The sequence below is a fragment of the Aspergillus ibericus genome (genome assembly GCF_003184845.1).
Source record: "Aspergillus ibericus CBS 121593 unplaced genomic scaffold BO80scaffold_12, whole genome shotgun sequence".
NCBI lineage: Eukaryota > Fungi > Ascomycota > Eurotiomycetes > Eurotiales > Aspergillaceae > Aspergillus > Aspergillus ibericus.
In genome coordinates, this window is record NW_020292110.1 from 583951 (window position 1) to 601847 (window position 17897).

The 17897-nt window shown below is 51.4% G+C and overlaps 3 protein-coding genes across 3 annotated transcripts; 2 read left to right on the forward strand and 1 right to left on the reverse strand.

Moving 5' to 3' along the window:
* The first annotated feature begins 11172 nt into the window (after positions 1-11172).
* BO80DRAFT_30086 (uncharacterized protein) lies at positions 11173-12676 on the forward strand. The gene has a single exon (XM_025715033.1). The coding sequence runs from the start codon at positions 11661-11663 to the stop codon at positions 12528-12530; it is 870 nt and encodes a 289-aa protein (XP_025577074.1). The 5' UTR covers positions 11173-11660; the 3' UTR covers positions 12531-12676.
* Positions 12677-13012: 336 nt separating this feature from the next.
* Positions 13013-15134, forward strand: BO80DRAFT_492420 (cardiolipin synthase). The gene is made up of 5 exons (XM_025723768.1): positions 13013-13698; positions 13747-13857; positions 13925-14241; positions 14286-14550; positions 14893-15134. Exons 1-5 carry the CDS (start codon positions 13511-13513, stop codon positions 15020-15022), a joined length of 1011 nt encoding a protein of 336 aa, XP_025577075.1. The 5' UTR covers positions 13013-13510; the 3' UTR covers positions 15023-15134.
* A 338-nt stretch (positions 15135-15472) lies between these two features.
* On the reverse strand, positions 15473-17843 carry BO80DRAFT_463467 (tRNA modification protein MTO1). The gene is made up of 2 exons (XM_025722596.1): positions 17647-17843; positions 15473-17566 (listed from the first exon to the last, which is right to left on the reverse strand). Exons 1-2 carry the CDS (start codon positions 17766-17768, stop codon positions 15592-15594), a joined length of 2097 nt encoding a protein of 698 aa, XP_025577076.1. The 5' UTR covers positions 17769-17843; the 3' UTR covers positions 15473-15591.
* Positions 17844-17897: the final 54 nt, after the last annotated feature.

Here is a 17897-nt window from a genome sequence, read left to right on the forward strand (position 1 = left end):
TGGGGAACGGTCGATGACCTCGGCTGTCATCATCATCATCATCATCACCGCCATCATATACCCGCCCTTCAGTCGTCAACGATCCATGCCGGCCACACCGGGTACCTATTTCCAGCCCAATAGACACTCAGTCCCCAAGACGGAAGGCGACTGGTTTCGTCAGCTCCCCTCAGAACATGGCCAGTCGCTGACAGCGTAACCGTGGTGGTCTGTGACGAGTAGACGGACCGCATTACCACCAGATGCCCAAGAGGACTGTGCGCCGGTCAACCTCTCTGCCTCGCATCTCTCGGATTTCCGCCTCTCTCCCGCCACTACGGCCGGGAATCAGAGGACTTTGCCTCCCCAGCAATCAACCCTCCCAGGGACCTTCACATGTACGGACTCACGGAGTAGATTCTAGACTGATGGTCGGAAGACGAGTGTACGCCTTTCCTCTGCCGTGGTTCAAGGACATCCACTGGACCGCCGGACGGTGCCAGTCAGGTTCCGTCGGCATCCGTGCAGAAGTCTTTGCTCCCAGGGCCAACAGGGATCCCTGGGGTAGATCGGGAATAAGGCAGCAGCGGAACATTCCCTCCCAAAGGCCAAGGAGTCAAGGACCCTCCATGACATATACCGTGCCTATGCCACGCTGGAAATACGAACTCCGTGGAGACCGGTGCAGGAAGGGGGGCAGAAAAAGGAAGGTGAGCGGAACAAAAGGTTAACATGTCGTCCCACACGCCGGCGATCATGGTGAGAGGGAGTACGGAGTACAGTAGGGGCAGGCTAAGTAGCTAGGGGAGAACCAATAATGCCATGGCCAACTCTAAAGTTTAGAGTTGAATCGACTGGAATTGTCGGTAACTTTGTCAGGATTCAGGGGGCACCGTTCCTAGAGCTTATATTGGACCGTCGCCAAAACCTTCGCGGGAGATCCCCAGTAGATCCAGAGCCATGGGGACTGCTGCTGGGGCTTGGAATCTGAGCTATCCTATGCTTCGGAAGGGCCGACGGACGCGAGCAAGTCTTTGTCCTCGGATGCCCCAATTAAGATGGGTTCCAGGGTGCTGTTGCGCAAGGGTAAAAGAAGTGCTTTGGTGTGGTTATTATTGGTGTTGTTATGGTCATCGTGGTTCCTCCGGATCGGTTGCAAGGACCGATGACAGATCCCGACCAGGTGAGTGAGCAGAGACGATCGCACTGGTGGGTGCTTGTCAAAACTCAATTCGACCCTGGACGCTGGAGCCTGGGGAGACAGCCATTAGGCTATTTTTACAATGGGTTCTATCACACTGGAGAATTGCGGTAATTCCTCGATTAGCAAGCGTGATCTGGGATCTAGATCGTCAGGTATCCCTCGTTGACAGGCCGGTGGTGACGGTGACGCTGACGGTGACTGGTGAGTGGTGACAGTATTCCTCCGGGGCGGTGGGCCAGCATCGCGCCCCCTGTTCAGAATTTGATGACGCTCTCTTAGCCTGAGTGTCATAGGCGACTAGTATGTACGGAGTAAATTAGAGGGTTCCAGATCATGAAAGAGGACCGAATAGCGGCGAGTTGACTGACTCGACGGAGCGCGAAAGAGGAGGAAAGGGAAGGAGAGAAAGAGAAAGAGATCTGGGACCAGGATGCCTCCAAGCCCGGATAGGCAGCTGCTATCGGACGCCGCGCCTGCCTGATATGAGATAATGAATTCAAAATCCATACATATGGATATTGCATGCAGCTGCAAGAGCCAGGGGGGCAAACATCACCGCTGAGATGCTTGCTGCATACATAGTCCGTTGGTCAAGTGAGGATATGCTGGGGACGTGGTGTGGTGACTGGTAACAAAAGTGATAAACTTCCTTTCACCACCGCGATGATCAGCCACCCCAGAGAAAGCTGCAGGCGATGGCGCACTCCAGACAGACCTGAGAGCCCGAGCTAATTGCTAATCACTGACTGCTATTGCTACGTGGGCACGCCCATCTATACGCCATAGTAGTGCACAAATTCCCCGACAATGAACGGGGAGGGGGACACATACATATCCATTTGTTTTCCATCCCTTACTGATGGGAGGCGACGACGGCTTCTCGTATCCCGAACCACCATCCCAGGCCCGAGATGATAGTACGTAACCAGAGCCGCGATGGAGCCATTGCGGATGCTCCATGACCATATAGTGCCTATGCAATCTTGTCCATGGTCGATAATTGCATCGCTGCATCCCAAGCAGAACCAGGGGATGGCATTGCGTGGCAGATCATCCAATGAAGGGAAGTCCTACGTGTACGTACTGCTTCGTATCCGAATGGTGGGAGGAACGAATCCGACCCGACCGGTCTGGGTCCGTCCCAGGATTCAGGCAGTCAGTCAGTGTCCGTGCCTTTTGCTGGGCCGGGAATGTTTCCCCACCGCATCAGTCACTGCTTTTCTGTTAGAGGGCTAGCTAGGTGAAAGTCCCCACGTTCTTTAGTGTCCACCGTCCATGACTCCATAGGCGATGTCGCATGTCCGCGGCTAGATTAAGAGAGGAGGGGTCCAGGGGTGCGCACAAAAGAAACAATCGCTGGGTGATTGCCCAGCCTCCAATGCATCCAGTAGCGCCATGACGGTGAACCGTAGACCTGGGCCAGCAAATGAACGCGTCCCGAGGATTGTGCGGTCGAAGGGACTGCGCCAGCCGGGGGAGTGGTTGGCCAAAGGGACAGCCAGTCGGACGGTCGGAGTTCTCGGAGGTTGTCTGGACGGATCGTCCAAGCAGATAGTCCTACTGCCTACTACTAGATAGATACTAGTCCTCACAGTCACTAGTATCTCCCTAGTATCCAGCCTCTAGCCTCTCGGCCAGAGAGGGGCTTAGGCAGCTTTGAATCAAAGGGCACAGTCACCAGCAGACGCAAAAGGTGGCGCGGTCCTGAGGCCTGACACCGCGGGCCCCGAGAAATGCCGCACAACCAGAAGAACGATTAATGACAGGGTCGCCTGGATCATCGCCCCTCGAGAATGTCGACCACTCGACGACCCAAGCCCAAGCCGGCCAGAACGGGGGGCGACGTAAGTAAAGCGGCGGACACGAGTTCGGTCCCTCCCCCGCTAGTATCAACTAGTACTAGTCCGTACTGTATAGTAGATCATTGTAATTAATCGAAATTGGGGGCCCCTCCAGAAACCACCCCGATGCCCGCCCATCTTTTACATTCTCGAAGATCGAGAAGCATCATTGCGATGCTCGAAAGGAGAGGGGGGAGAAGCAGAGGAGTGAAACGGGGAGGGGTGGGAATTAATGATGACGCAAAAAAGGAGAGAGATAAATACATTAACTAATCAATCAATCAATAAATAATCATACACCAATGCAGCCGGATTTCAAATCGCTTCGTGGGTGAAGAAAACATGGAGATGTCAGTGGCATTCCCATCCGGGAATCAGGATTCGGGATCCATGCAGGGCACAGGAGACGGTGCCTGTTCTGCACGCTCCACGCAGGTGGCCTATTCGAGTAATGGACGAGTTCTGACTTACAGCGGATCAGAGTGAGATATCGCTCCCTAAAAAAGGGAACTTAGCGCCCACTGAGCCCGTCCATGCCGGGCGGCGAGGTGGCCACGCACGGTGCGCATTGCCATACACAGTACACTGACGGTCGTCTGTCGGATGATAGGTTCCCAGCGGTGCTAACCCGCATGGGCTAGGATGCATTGTGCCACGCCGCGAGCTCGTGTAGAAAGATGATTTGGTGCTGGTGGCAATCCCAAAAAGGGCGCGGATCAAGCCGGGGAAAAAGACTCCTGGCTATTTTCTGATTGGTCGAAGGAGGTTTATTTCCATTCGGTGGATGGTGATGGATGGTCATCAGATGGATTTGAGCGTGATGGGATCTTCATGTTCCATGGTCGGGATGCCATTTGACTATTTAGGTAGGTACATACCTCAACCTCTCCCGCCTGTCTCTTCTCTATACGAACCGCCACTTTTCCTCCCGCTTCAGCATCAGCATCAGACGAACTACGACGTAGTCGCAGTCGCACACATGGCCAAGTCTCCACCGGACGCTACTACTACTCCGTCCAGCGTTCCGTCCAGCGTTCCCTCCAGCGTCCACTGTCTGGAGTCCTGGCTTGGCAAGCATCCGACGAGAATGGATCAAGACTCCGCTCCTCGGAACCGGGAGATGAGAACCTGAGGCCATGAGCATCAAGCAAAGGGCGTGATAGCGTGGGTGGGCGAATAAGGATGGGGTGCATGATAATCAGCTTCGGAATGACCTCCTCTAGCGCGCTAGTCGGCCCTCCAGTCTCCAATTACGGCGATCGGTCGGGCGCTCCCAGGACAGCCATGATGGGCCCGACACAGAAACCAACAAGGGATCCACCGAGGCAATAGTTCCGGATAGCGCTGGTTTGACTTAATCCGTGTGTGCGATCATCCACCATCAACGGGTCAAGCATTCCTGCGTGTTTGAGCATGCGGAGAAACCTGGTCGGTAAGATATGTGTGGGATCAGAACCAACAATTGCGATCGGAGCAGAGTGAGACTCGCTTCATCATGCGACGCGATCCTGTAGGCTCAATGACCCCGGGAGATTGTCCCCCGTCAATGAAGGGCGGGAGTTGTCTGTGCCCCAAAGACGAGGCAACCAAGAGGCTATGGATCCCCCACTCCTCCGTAATCCGTATACTACGGAGGATCCGCCGGAACAAAAATATCTTCGGCATCCCCATGACCGGTCATAGGGTTAGTAGCATGACCTGTCGTGCTTTGTTTTTCTGTTGGGCTTGGCTGGCCCTGCAGGATGAAGGCGAGTTCGGCAACTCGCCTGGCCAGGTGTCAGACGGAATCTGTTTCGCAACCGATGCTTCGTCTTTCTGAAAGCATTGTCTGTGGGGTGTTGAGTTGCGGATGTAGATCTGTCTCATACGATTCGAGACTAAAGACTTCGTACGGAGTACTGCACCAGAGGATATCCGGCAATAAACCCCTCCTTGGCATCCACCACGCCGTCTTCGGTAGATGTTAGATTAAATTTAATTTAGCATCGCCCATCCCAACCATGTGGCTCTGTCTAGGGTACTAGCCACGAAACCATGGCAGGTTAGTGGCTTCGAAGAATGCAGCGTTGATCCCATAGTCCGGCCGACTTGAGGATAACGTCAATTAGCGTTGCCCTTAGGCACATCACCATCGTCTAATTAATTTGCCATCCGCGTCCGCACATGGTCTCTTACCAATGCCAATCCTTACACCGCATCCATGCCATGATCCATCCATCCATGCCATGCCATCTATTGGCATGGCCCAATGTCTGGTAGCGGTGTTATTGCTTTTGCCTTGCCCCATTGATGAAGTGGACTGTCCTGGATTCAGCAGGCTTCTAGATCTTGTTTTGTTCTTTGCCCCTTGCTTTTTCCCCTTTATTCCGTGATTAATCCTGTCAATTGAAGTCACTACTGCACAGCAAGAATGAACAAGTTCTCATACTCACTACTCTGTCCCCATCCCTCATGATTAATACACGTACCATAAACAGGGTAACCACCCACCCACTAGACTATCTCAATTCCAAACATTGAAACACCACTAAACCACTAAACCACGTAGCCCAGGTAGTCAGGTAGTCAGGTACGGAATTCCATCCATCCTGAATCGCGCTAGCCTAGCCTCTAGGTACGTATCTAGTTACCTAGAATCCAGGATAGTATGTATCTATAATAGACCAATTTAATTCCCCCACAGTTCTAGTTCAGTCAGGGATCCAGATCCGTCCACCACGGCTGACTGCCACTACGCAAAGAAGGGAGGAAATATAGGAAGGAAGGGAAAACGTGGCTCGGGGCGTCGGCGCGTGTCTTAAATTTTATTTTGCGGGAATTTTACATTTACTATTTACTTACTTACTTGGCTATGACGGGATAATGGATGTTTCGCTTATTAGTTCTATTTTGTTATTATTCGGTACTGGATTGAGGATCAAAGATGAAGAACTTGGCAGTATTCACCGTGGAAGAAGATTCTTACTTAGGAGGGTTGGAGCTTCCCTGTTCAATATGAATATGTACTATAAACAGGGATTAGGACATCCCACTTCCAGTCCCTCTTACACTTACTTAAGGCGGTTATCGGTGCATGGGACTCCGCCGCTTTCCGTGTCCATGTGTATTTGCCTGCCTGCCTGCCTGCCTAGGACTCAGGTAGACACCGCCCAAGACCCAACTACGATGACTATGTAGGTACTCAACCAATAAGAATTAACAACTTTCATGCACAACGATATCATCGACGTTGACGCTTGCGTAGGATGATGTATTTCCTGCCTGTGGGTTGTAGTAGTAAACCCTCTCACCAATAAACTAGCTAGATCTGTAAATTATTTCACGGTACTCTGTACGCACTACTCCGTATATAGTGATAAATTATAGGGGCAAGGCAGGCGGCTATAATTAATAACACGCGGGTATTATAGGTAGTATTGAGTATGAGCCACTGGTTCTTGGAGTTGGGCGGTTTCCGGTCTAATTCTAGGATTAGGGTGGCTGGGTCGGGCGCTGCTAAATGTAGATCGGCATGGATGGGTTTAGAGATTGTTTCATTGTTTGGGGTCGTAATAGTTGGTATGGAGTACGGACACTAGATGGGTTCTGGTATTGATTCTTCACCGTATTTTCATTCAGCTGTACTATTCTTCTACGGTTAAGATACCTCCTCCTACGGAGTAAGGTAGATACTATGGTATGTAGATAGATAAGCAAAGTTTATCCTTAATTTACATCACAACTATAACTATAACTATAACTACGATCATGATTATGATTATGATATGATAGATAAGCTTTAACGGCCAGCAGTCAACCGACCAACTACCCAAACAGGCAGGTAAGTAACCATCATCCATCTATCCCTTTATTCTTCATATCTGCCACTTTGCCTGGCCCCGCTTGCGCGCATGCAGGAGGCTCTAGATAGATCGGTATCCCTCATCTCGCCGCGACGGAGGAATAACCTTTATCGGATGAAAGAACCGATGAGGCTCTTGCCGGGTCTGGCATAGTATGGGTTTGATTCTGCATGTCGGAGGACTACTGTCGATAGTTAGTGTGCTCCAGGCCCAGGTTTCAGGGACGGTTGGGTCGGGTCGGGGTACCTCGGTTATATCTTATGTAGAGATCCGGTGGTGGGTGGGATCTATCTAGTGGGTGCATAACTACTAGCTAGATGTTAGTTAAATAACTCTAGATTAATAGTCATTTAGTTCAGGAATAAAATATCCGATGTGTTAATCAGTGAAATACTCATACTATCCATTCCAAATCGGTACCGAATGAATGAATGGTGGCACCCGCACAGACGATAGCTACTTAACTACACAACCATCTACATACATAATACAGCTATGAAATATGCACATCCAGCATACATAACAAACAAAGAAACCGGTCATTCCTCGGCTGGTGCACGGCCGGATGGCGCTCCCATCCACTCGGCCTTCTTCGGTAGAATGCAGTTATGCAAGAGGCCTAGTTGGTAAGTATTCAGGATCTGGGTACGCGGGTTGAAGATCAGGTTGGGGTTGGCGTGGTGGTGGGTTATGCAAGGGGGATGTGGTTGACTAAATAGTACGGAGTAGATTTGTACGAGGCGGTTGGCACGGACGGGATCTGATCGGGATCTGAGCGGCCAGGGATATACTTGTTTGGTTGGGTAGGGAAGTGATTGGGACCTTGTTTGGGGGGAGAAATCAAGGAAATCATTTGTGTTATTTGGATGGAGGGATGCATAGGGAGAATGGTTGGTTGGGGGGGTAGATTTACAGGGAGCTGAGCTGTTACTCTACATAGTAGTACTACTAGGAGTAGTATCTGCACCCTTGCCTACCTGCCACTACCGTGTAATAGTATCATGATAGATCTCTGTGAACCCCACGAACCCAATCAAATCAGATTCAATCATCTATCACTCTATCGTATATTATGTATGTATCTCCAGTATGTATATGTATGCAGATACACGGAGTACATCACCACGGCATGTCCGATCCGTCTGATATATCGATATGCAAGGTGGCATCTTCTTCATCATTCTCCCCGCCTTCTTTGTCTGCCTTTCCTATCTCTCATGGACGGTAATAATATCCCTAGCTATAGTATTACCTCCTTAGTACTGCGTACAGAGTATGTAGCAGCTACATTCAGTACTTCACTCATCCACATACTGTCCCACGTCAATAATGCCGGGGAATTCCCGAAGAATGTATCTATCAGGGCGTATGTCTCGACGTGTGTGTCAATCACATGGCAGAAAGGATAACGACTTGGCCTTATTCTCGCCTCGCCTCCTTACAAGCTGCACCTCGCACAGACATGCAAGAATGGTGGCTGAGTGAATCATGTCTACCCTTTGCGGTTGGGTAGGGAGGAATGTGGCTATCTCACAGCCACACGCCACTGGCTCGGACAGATTCGGTTATTATGGAGTATGTATTGGGTAAGTATAGTACCCTTGCAGACATGATCGATGGTCGGGGGTTTGATGTGGTGTGTAAATCGCAACACGAGGTTCTGTGTCACGTATTTGAAAGAGAGGGGCGAAGGGGGAGGGAGGGTTGGGCGTTGGGTGGATCTTGGGTTGCGGGAATCTGGCAGGGCGTGGCATGGCGTGTGGTGGAGGTAAGGTTGGGTGGGATACACCGTATTGAGTTCAGTTGGTAGGTGAAGTGGTGATGATAGAGTTGCTCGTGTAGGTGGTACTAGGTTGGTGCGGAGGTATAATCGGAATCCTTTTCCTGGTATCGGTCAGGGATGTCCGTATAGGAGGATCGTATTGGTATATGTTTATGACTCCTTGATTGGGATCCGATCGAGGATACTATTGATTGATAGGATGATGGTATAGCAGTACGTATTCTTTCCCTGCGTTTGGGTCGGAGAATACTTGCCTTACCTGGATAGTAGCATGATGCCCCTGTAGTCTATCCATTCCCAAACGGTAGCTTCTTCACGATACACGCCATCAATTTCAAAGCATGCATGCCCAACCAAAGCAATCCAAACCCTCCTGATACCTATGTCTCATATCCAGTCAACGGCCAAGCCACCGTCCAGCTGGCACATTTCCCGGGTCCCGGCAGGAGGAAACTTCAGGGCGAGAGAGTACGTAACATAAGGCATCAAAAAATGCCACTCGGATGACGAGGACCTGAGGAATGGTAATGGCTGTTGTTGACCGCCGTTTGTGATGTATACAGCCGATAAAAAGAAAAGATGTGGAAATGACACTGGAGCGTGTTCTACGGTTATAGGTTGACGGGTGAAACATGCTTGGTGATGGCGGTAGTGGTGGCTGTTTCTGTGGGTGGCGTTCCGGTGATGGGTTATTTCTGATGGTCTGATGGTGATGAGTCGGAGATTCGTGTTAGTAATTGGCTAGTACAGTCAAAAGTACCGGTTTCAGATCAGGTCAGGTCGAGATCGCAGATGTCTCATCTGTCGTGTCTTGGGCTGGCTATGGCTTGTGATGAGTCTCAAAGCTGGGTGAGGTGCTAAGATTTGATGTTTGGGGGAAATTGCTTTTGGCGTATCGTGTAACAGTAGCCTGGGTATCTTTGCTGCTGTTGATGGCATTAGATAGGATAATTGGTAGATGGAGAGATTGATAGAGGCGAGTCTAATGGGTGTGAACTGCGTTAGAGGACATTGGCATGTACTACAAGTGCCAGATAGCTCCTTGGGACCAGCGGGGGCGTTAGTGAGCCATCACAGTGTGTGACCTAGGTCTCTTCAATGCTTAGGTTGATCGACTTTATGATATTCTGTGATAGAAGTAGAAGCTGGCTTTAGCAGGAAAGATAGAACAGATAAGGCTGACTAACCCCTACTCATCTCCAAGACGTCAGTGACACTACAATATTAATCAAGAGCAACGCGTCGTATCATCCACTTAGACGATCTGTCATGGAACAGTGCTGACCTGGTAGAAAGATCTGGCTTGGACGTACTGAATATGATCTCGACATATGGGTACTCTGGAAGGACAGCTCAATGGCTATAATGCAGGATGTAAGCCACGGATATGACAGGCTCAGACTGAGTGACAGACCTATAAATATATAGCGAACATGGTAGTGAGTGCTCAAAATCGGGAGTGGTCTCCAAACTAGCCTCTATCGGAGCCTTATCGAAACCCTAGATGTCAAGCACAGTATGATTGGCATATAGGAGAGTGGGATCCAACCCTCTCAGAGGGTCCTAAAACAACTCTGCTTGTGTTCAGCAGAAATCGTCTGAAACCCTGATCCTCCCCTTCCAGCCAGCAATCCGAGTATCTCAACGGTGTTTCACAGATGGACGTTGACGACGTAGTGGATTATGGGTGACCCGAGCCTTGAACCTGTAAAGGACCCAGTCAGCAATGCAATGCCGAACCGGACTTTGGGAGAGACTTACGCATTGCGAATGCCGCTTCTGCGTGAGTATTGTGAGTCGTTGACCGATGTTATGCTACCATGACAGACCGTGGGATATCCTGGATGTTATCCTAGCTGGTTGGCACTCATATGTCAGCTTTTAGGTACCCTGTAAACACTCAACAGAAAGAGAGGCTTCTGGACATTCTCCAGGGTGTCCTGGATCTGGTGTCACTTCTCATGTCACATTCATGCAACCCAAGGGTATGATAATCTTTGCTGAATGTCAACACTGTTGGATTCTCGACTATTGATGGCCTGCCGGAGAGAACCATGTTTCAACTCGGTGCATCGTTCAGCGCTCTGTGTCCAGTGTTGATTCCCAGTAATCTGGCTACCTGCTGTACCATGGTATCGGCTAGTAAGCCTTCATCCCTGACAGCGGAAATCCTCCGGTCCTGTCCCGCTTGGGCCTGCTATCGACTTCATTTGGGAGCCGTCGAAAGACCGATGGCACAGATCCCTGTCCAACTGACTCGGTGCGTGGGACTGATGCCACCGTGAGCATGCCCCCAGTCGTGTGCTGTGTTTCTTAGCCTTGCAGCTCTAGTACACTGGGAGACGTCTGTTCCATGGACGGCACAGCTGCAGCTGGAGAAAAGGGGAAAGGAGAGAAGTCGAGACTTCGAGAGGTCTGTGAGAGTCCGAAGGAGCCCGACTAGCGTGGGACATCCCGGCTTAGGCTCTCTTCTTCCCCTCGCCCATCCCCTCTGGTCTCAACGTGTGTTGGCCGTGGGGGAAGCAGAAATCTCAGGTTGCATGAAAGTCCAACCGCTGGTGGTCGGCAACCTGGCTTCTGACTGGACCTATGAAAACGGTCCTAGGTACGAGTATATGAGCTCCCGACAGATTCATCTCGCTCAGATACTCACGGACAAGCTACAATTCACTGCAGCAATGTAGCTAGTCCAGGCTAACCAGGGTACGCTGGCTGCGTGGCCAAGCAACCAGGAACTTCGCATGGTCACCGTTGGGTTTTCCCACCTTCATAAGAGCAGGTACGATTCCTTCCTTTACAATCCAGTCATTCTATCGGAAGCTATCATCTCTAACCCACACTTCATGGTCAATATCCTCGGTTGGTCGTGTCTTTGAGCGAGGTTTCTGGTGGGCGCTTTGGTGACAGTGTCGATGGAGATGGGATCTTCAAACAACCTGCTTTGACTCTTCAAGTCGATCGCATTGAATTCTTTGCACGCGAACGAGCCATGGGCAACGCGCGTTGCTCTCATGGCTGCCGTTTCCCCAATGGCAACGACCACCACGATGCAGACAACAACCGCACCCACGACAACATATCTCAAAGTTTTCGAGGAAAACGTCGTCTTCTATAGCCATGTCTATAGCGAACTAGCCGGGAGCATCGTGGGCGTGGACACCGACCAAGACCAGACCACGGTTGCGATCAACTGTATCCAGAGCCTGCTCGCGAACTGTTCCATGAGGTCCATCGGCATGCCACCTACGTTTACCATGGGCCCCTCCACCTTTATCTATAGTTGGAGCTCGACCAGACAGAACTCCCAGGAATACACGATCGACATCCAATCGGAGGGGTGCAAGATCTTCTCTTCAACCGAAAGTGCATCTTGCTGGCTCTACGCGAGTTACTGGCATTCAGCCGGCACGACAAGCACGTCAAAAAGTGTATGGGAGAATGTGACGATGAACTCGGCAGATATCACGTACGATACCTTGATGGTTACAGCCGGTGTTGAGAAGCTGCTAGCACCCGCCACGGCAACACAGACTCAGGACGTCACTTCCACTGCCACTGCTTCGTTCTCGACCGCATCAGCCGCCTCTTCCTCCAGTTCAAGTCCAGAAAGACATTCCTCGAAGGCCTGGATCGCAGGGCCAGCTGTCGGTGCCGTGGCCGGATGCGCCCTGATTGCAGCCGGAACATACTGGTGTCTCAGGTGGAAGAAACCGCGAAAGATGACTGGGACTGAAACAGCCATCCAACACCCTTCGGGGGGCATCGGTACTTACAGCAATCTTCAGGCTCCAGAAAAGGCAGATATGGCAACAGAAACTCAAGGCACTCCTGTAGCAGAGCTTCCAGCGCATGATTCTACGTGGCCTCGGGAGCTAGCCTAATACTTTGTCTTATGGGTCCTCAGTGAATAATAGATGAGCCAGTCGTAGATTACGGGGTGTCGGGCTATGCTTATCTACCATTTCCATCGATAAATGTGGACTACTTAGGTGCTTAAAATCATTTGCAATGTGAAATAACACTCAATGTACACGTGAAATCATGGTATCTTCAACCCATTTAGTACTTTAGTACTACTAATACTAACGACTTAGTGTGTCACTGCAGTCGTGTCTATGATATATAGTTGACATACTGGCCACCCTTAGGAGAGAGGTTCCCACCCACTGTTCGTTTTCTCTCAATTCTCCTTCACTGTTTGCAATATATTCACTAGACCTCAATAGAAAAAATATCTATCCATCCTTGCTATCGATCTGCTCCATTGCCTTCTAGATGGACGTCACATGACCTCGGAGGAACCAAAACTCCGCCGGCATTTTCTCAGCGCGAGTCTCGACCGAGGTTCTATAACCTCCTTCTCCCTCTCGCTTCCTGTCGAGCATCCAGTCTCTCGCGCATCATCGGCACGAGTCTTCAATCAGCGGGTGTCGTGGATGGCCATTGCTCCGCCAGTTGGACTGATCGCCGCTTGACCCGAGACTCACGTGCCTGGAGTCTCGCGGAAGTCGGATAATCTGGCCGTTCAGAAAGTATACTCCTTAGTCCTGGCTCAGTGGACGTGTTGATTGCCAGCTACAAGGCTTTCCCTCATTCTCTTACTATACTCTTTCCGACTACTTTCTCTCCGACGTTTGTGGTCATACGATTTGAGCATTGGACTTTATGACATCACTGCTTTGTTGTCTGCTAGTATTGGTGTGATATACAATTGAACCATATCAATTGCATTCAACCTGTCAGATTGTGACAATCATTGTGAACTGGAAGCTGCTGTTAACCAATACTTCGGCATATCTGGTATATCTGAAGCAAGATCGTCGTCGGTTTCCTCCCTTATCTATCAACACAGGAGCACATCATGGCAGCAATTGCAGTGCTACCAATGCCTTTACGTGCATCCCGACAATGCACTCGACTACAGGGCCTGATTCCATCTCCACTTGGGAGCACCTCCTTCTCACGCCGGGGGTGGCAGGCCTTGCCAGTAGCGGAAGCTCGCGGCTTTTCGGTTGTCACTCTGGCTCGTCGCTCGAGGATCCCAGCAAGGTAATTTGACTAGAAGATGGCCATCAGGATAAGTGTTAACCCAGTCAGCTCATTACGAAAGAGGACCGGCATAGCCTGCTCCATAGAGTCACGATTGACACAAATCAGCCAACAGAAGCGATACTCTGCGCAAAAGCCAACAGACCAGAGTCCTCCAAGGCAAGTACATCGTATTGGCTATCCAGCATATGATCCTGGGACTATCTTCTGGCCTAACACCATCCAGCTCCCAACCTGCCGCCAAGAAGCCGTCAATTCTCTCAAAGCTACCACGCACTCATGAGAACATCTACACCGTCCCCAACATCCTCACTTTCACCCGGCTACTGGCTGCACCCATGGTAGGATACTTTCTCGTCCATGACCAACACGTAGCCGCACTGAGTCTGTTCGCATATGCGGGTATCACAGACCTTGTGGACGGCTGGATCGCAAGGCGATACAACCTGCAAACGGTTGTCGGAACGATCATCGACCCAATGGCCGACAAGCTGCTCATGACGGTCGGAGTCGCCTGTCTCGCCGTGAACGGGTCGATCCCAGGTACGGTCCTAAATTCCCTTCAACGTGATGTACTAACAAATCAGTCTGGCTCGCCGTCATCATCCTGGGACGTGACGTCGGACTCGCCATTTCCGCAATCTACTACCGATGGATCTCCCTTCCCCCACCGAAAACCATGGCCCGGTACTGGGATTTCTCTCTTCCCTCGGCGGAGGTGAAGCCGACCACGGTATCCAAGATCAACACAGCTCTGCAGCTGCTGCTCGTGGGCAGCGCCATCGCCCTGCCTGTACTTCCCGAAACGGTCATTGAAGCATGGAATTTGCAGGAAGCCATGACCGCATTCCAGTGAGTACCATCATTTCATTCTATTCCCCTAGTTTCCAGTATGGAACGTGCGAGCGGAGTGGGAGGCCTATGTAAAGCGGTTCCGAAAGGAAACCAGTACATACGACCACAGGGTGTGGAGAACAGGGCTTCCCGTCCGCTCAGCCGTACTTAAGCCACACGCCGGGAGGTTAGTAGTTGGGTGGGTGACCACCAGCGAATCCCTTCTGTTGTATGTTTTATCCCTTTTTTTTTTTCTTTTTTTTTTTTTTCTCTCTTCCACTTCTATGAATGATTCTTGCTCGCCTTTCCTTTTATCTACTACGAAAGAAACGCCTCTTGGAAATACTAATGAAAATAAAGATACCTCGTCGCCGCCACAACCCTCTGGTCCGGCCTCAGCTACGTCTTCTCCAAAGACGCCGTCAAGATCCTCACCAAGGAAGAAGTCCAGAAGCGCATTGCCCGCGCCGCAGCCGGGAAGAAGCCTTGATGGATCGCATTTATCCGATTCAAGACTTAGTCGGTCATCATAGCATAAATAGTTGCGTGCGTGTGTGTGTGTGTGTGTATGTAGATGTACATATTAACTGAGCATTGTTGTTGGTGTATGTATTAGTGTCGTTGTATTTTTGGGATTGTTGTAGTGTAGTGTGGCGTAGAATATATTTTGTAGAATTAGTTCGGTCGTAGATGTAGTTTACTTGGTAGATATATCCAGTGATGTACCGCTCTCTGCTCTGAATGTATATTGACGATGTATGAATTCACAAGATTGAATATGGGTATTCAAGTTAAATATATTTATTTTAATCCCACTTCCTCACTAGATATAATATCCACACTAAGAGCCGAGATCCAAGACCCTATCTCAACCAAAATATAATACACAAATATAGATGTAGAAAAAAAAAAAAAAAGAAGAATATATGTTATACAATATCCCCAAACAACTAAATGACACCGATTCGCCCGCCGCTGTGATCGAGATGCAATAGTAGTCGTAGTCGTACAACACCGTAAATAGTAATCAATCAAACCCAATTAGAGACGAAGGATCCGCTAAGGCGCCTGGCTGATAATATCCTCGGGCGTTTCTTCCAGACCTTCTGATGCAGGAGGAGCTGAGTCTCTGTCCCTACTGGTCTTGTGAACGTGCATCAGGACCCGGAGGACGCCTGCCGGGGTGACTCCCTCGATGCGTCTTGCCATGCCAATGCTGACGGGGCGGACACGCTCGAGGGCTTGTTTTTCTTCGATGCTGATGCCCCGGACGGTGGAGTAATCGAGGGTGGGCGGGATGGTGAGGTTCTCGTCACGGAGGGACTTCTGGGCGGCGTTTTCTTGGCGGATCACGAACGGGGCGTAGCGGCCTTCGATGGCGACGCGGTTGCGGATCTCCGGGGCGAAGGAAGATGCGGAGTATACGGTGCCGGTGGGGGATTCGATGTGCGGGATGAGAGAGTCGATGTCGCTTTCGCTGAGGCAGAGGAGGTCGAGGGCGGAGCGGAGGGAGGGGCCGACGCGGGCTTTGAAGCCCTTGCGGACCCAGGCGTAGGAAGACATTTTGGTGTTCTCGAGGAGGGATTGGAGCTGCTTGATTTGCGCTTCGGTTTCCGTGAAGTGGCGCCAGCGCTTGTCGGAGACGATGCCGGCTTCGCGGGCCATGCGCGTGAGACGGAGATCAGCGTTGTCGGAGCGCGTGGTGATGCGGTATTCGCTGCGGGTCGTGAACATGCGGTAGGGCTCGGAGACGCCCTTGGTGATGAGGTCGTCGATCATGATGCCGATGAAGGCATCCGAGCGACGGAGGGTCAGTGGCTCGCGGCCTTGTGCGGATAACCCGGCGTTGGTTCCGGCGATGATACCCTGTCCTGCGGCTTCTTCGTAGCCCGTGGTGCCGTTGATCTGGCCGGCGAGGTAGAGACCGCTAATGAGTTTCGTCTCCAGGGTAGGTCGGAGGTTGCGCGGGTCGATGTAGTCGTACTCGACTCCATAGCCGGGTTGCAGCATGGTCACATTTTCGAGACCGTGGATTTTGCGCAGCATGGCGTACTGGGCGTCTTCGGGGATGGTCATAGAGATGCCGTTGGGATAGATGACATTGTTGGGTGCGAATCCCTCCGGCTCGAGCCAGATCAGATGTCTCTTCTTGTCCGTGAAGCGGATGATCTTGGACTCCAGGGAAGGGCAGTATCTGGGACCTCTGACCGTCTCGCGGATGTGAATCGTCTTGTCCAGGTTCGCCCGGACAATGTCGTGAACGTCGTCATTGGTGTAGGTCATCCAGCACGTCAGCTGGCCTTCGTCGTCGACCTGAACCCTGTCGTTGAGGTAGGAGAACGGACTGGGCGGATGGTCACCGTCCTGCACCTCCAGAGGCGCAAAGTTGATCGTCTTCCGATCCAAGCGCGGAGGCGTTCCCGTCTTCAAACGACCGAGCTGAAACCCAGCCTCACGAAGGGACTTGCTGAGCCCGAACGTCGCCGCTTCACCAATCCGACCCGAGGGATACGCATTGAGCCCGATATGAATCTCCCCCCCCAGGAACGTCCCCGTCGTAATAACCACCTTGCCCGTAGGTATAACCTCGCCTGATTCCAACCGAACACCAACAATCTTGCCCTGCGCCCCGGGGGTATGCTCAACACCGTCCTTCGACACCACAATATCCGCAACCTTGCCCTCCAGAATACTCAACCCCTCCGTCCCCATCAACTCCTCCCGCATATACCTCTTATACAAATCGCGGTCGATCTGAGCGCGCGGACCCCAAACGGCAGGGCCTTTCGATCGGTTGAGCGTGCGAAACATAACACCGGCTTTATCGATGATTCGACCCGCGACACCATCCATGGCATCGACTTCGCGGATCATAGTACCTTTCCCGATTCCACCAAAACTCGGATTACACGAGCAGACACCGATATTGGACAACGAGGGTGTGATCAATGCGGTTCGCGCGCCTGAACGAGCCGCCGCAGCACAGGCTTCTGAACCGGCATGGCCTCCTCCAATAACCACTACATCGTATGCCCTGCAGCAAAGTCAGCACCTGCAACCACCCCCCCCCCCCCCCCCCCCCCCCCAAAAAAAAACAAAAAGATAAGCACATACCTCGTCCCCTCCGACACCGTCGCCAACCCACGCCTTCCCAGATTCAAACCCAGACTCTGAACCTGAGACCTCGTCCCCAACCCCCACCTCAACAAGGCGACCGAACGAGCCCGAAAAGCCATAGCGCGGGGAATGGGCCCAAAGCGTCTTCCAAAGCAAGTATCAAACCAAGTTGATGAAGCTTGCTTACTTGCTAGCCTGCTTCCGCAAGCAGCCCGGGCAGCCGCGCCCAGAACAATAATTTCCCGCAA

Bases quoted from the DNA above. Each gene is read 5' to 3' on its own strand.
- BO80DRAFT_492420 (XM_025723768.1), top strand. From the start codon at position 13,511: ATGGCAGCAATTGCAGTGCTACCAATGCCTTTACGTGCATCCCGACAA. The intron at 13,699-13,746 runs GTAATTTGACTA...TAACCCAGTCAG, and splicing joins CGCTCGAGGATCCCAGCAAG to CTCATTACGAAAGAGGACCG. The intron at 14,551-14,892 runs GTGAGTACCATC...ATGAAAATAAAG, and splicing joins GAAGCCATGACCGCATTCCA to ATACCTCGTCGCCGCCACAA.
- BO80DRAFT_463467 (XM_025722596.1), bottom strand. From the start codon at position 17,768: ATGGCTTTTCGGGCTCGTTCGGTCGCCTTGTTGAGGTGGGGGTTGGGG. The intron at 17,567-17,646 runs GTATGTGCTTAT...ACTTTGCTGCAG, and splicing joins ACGGTGTCGGAGGGGACGAG to GGCATACGATGTAGTGGTTA.
- BO80DRAFT_30086 (XM_025715033.1), top strand. From the start codon at position 11,661: ATGGCTGCCGTTTCCCCAATGGCAACGACCACCACGATGCAGACAACA.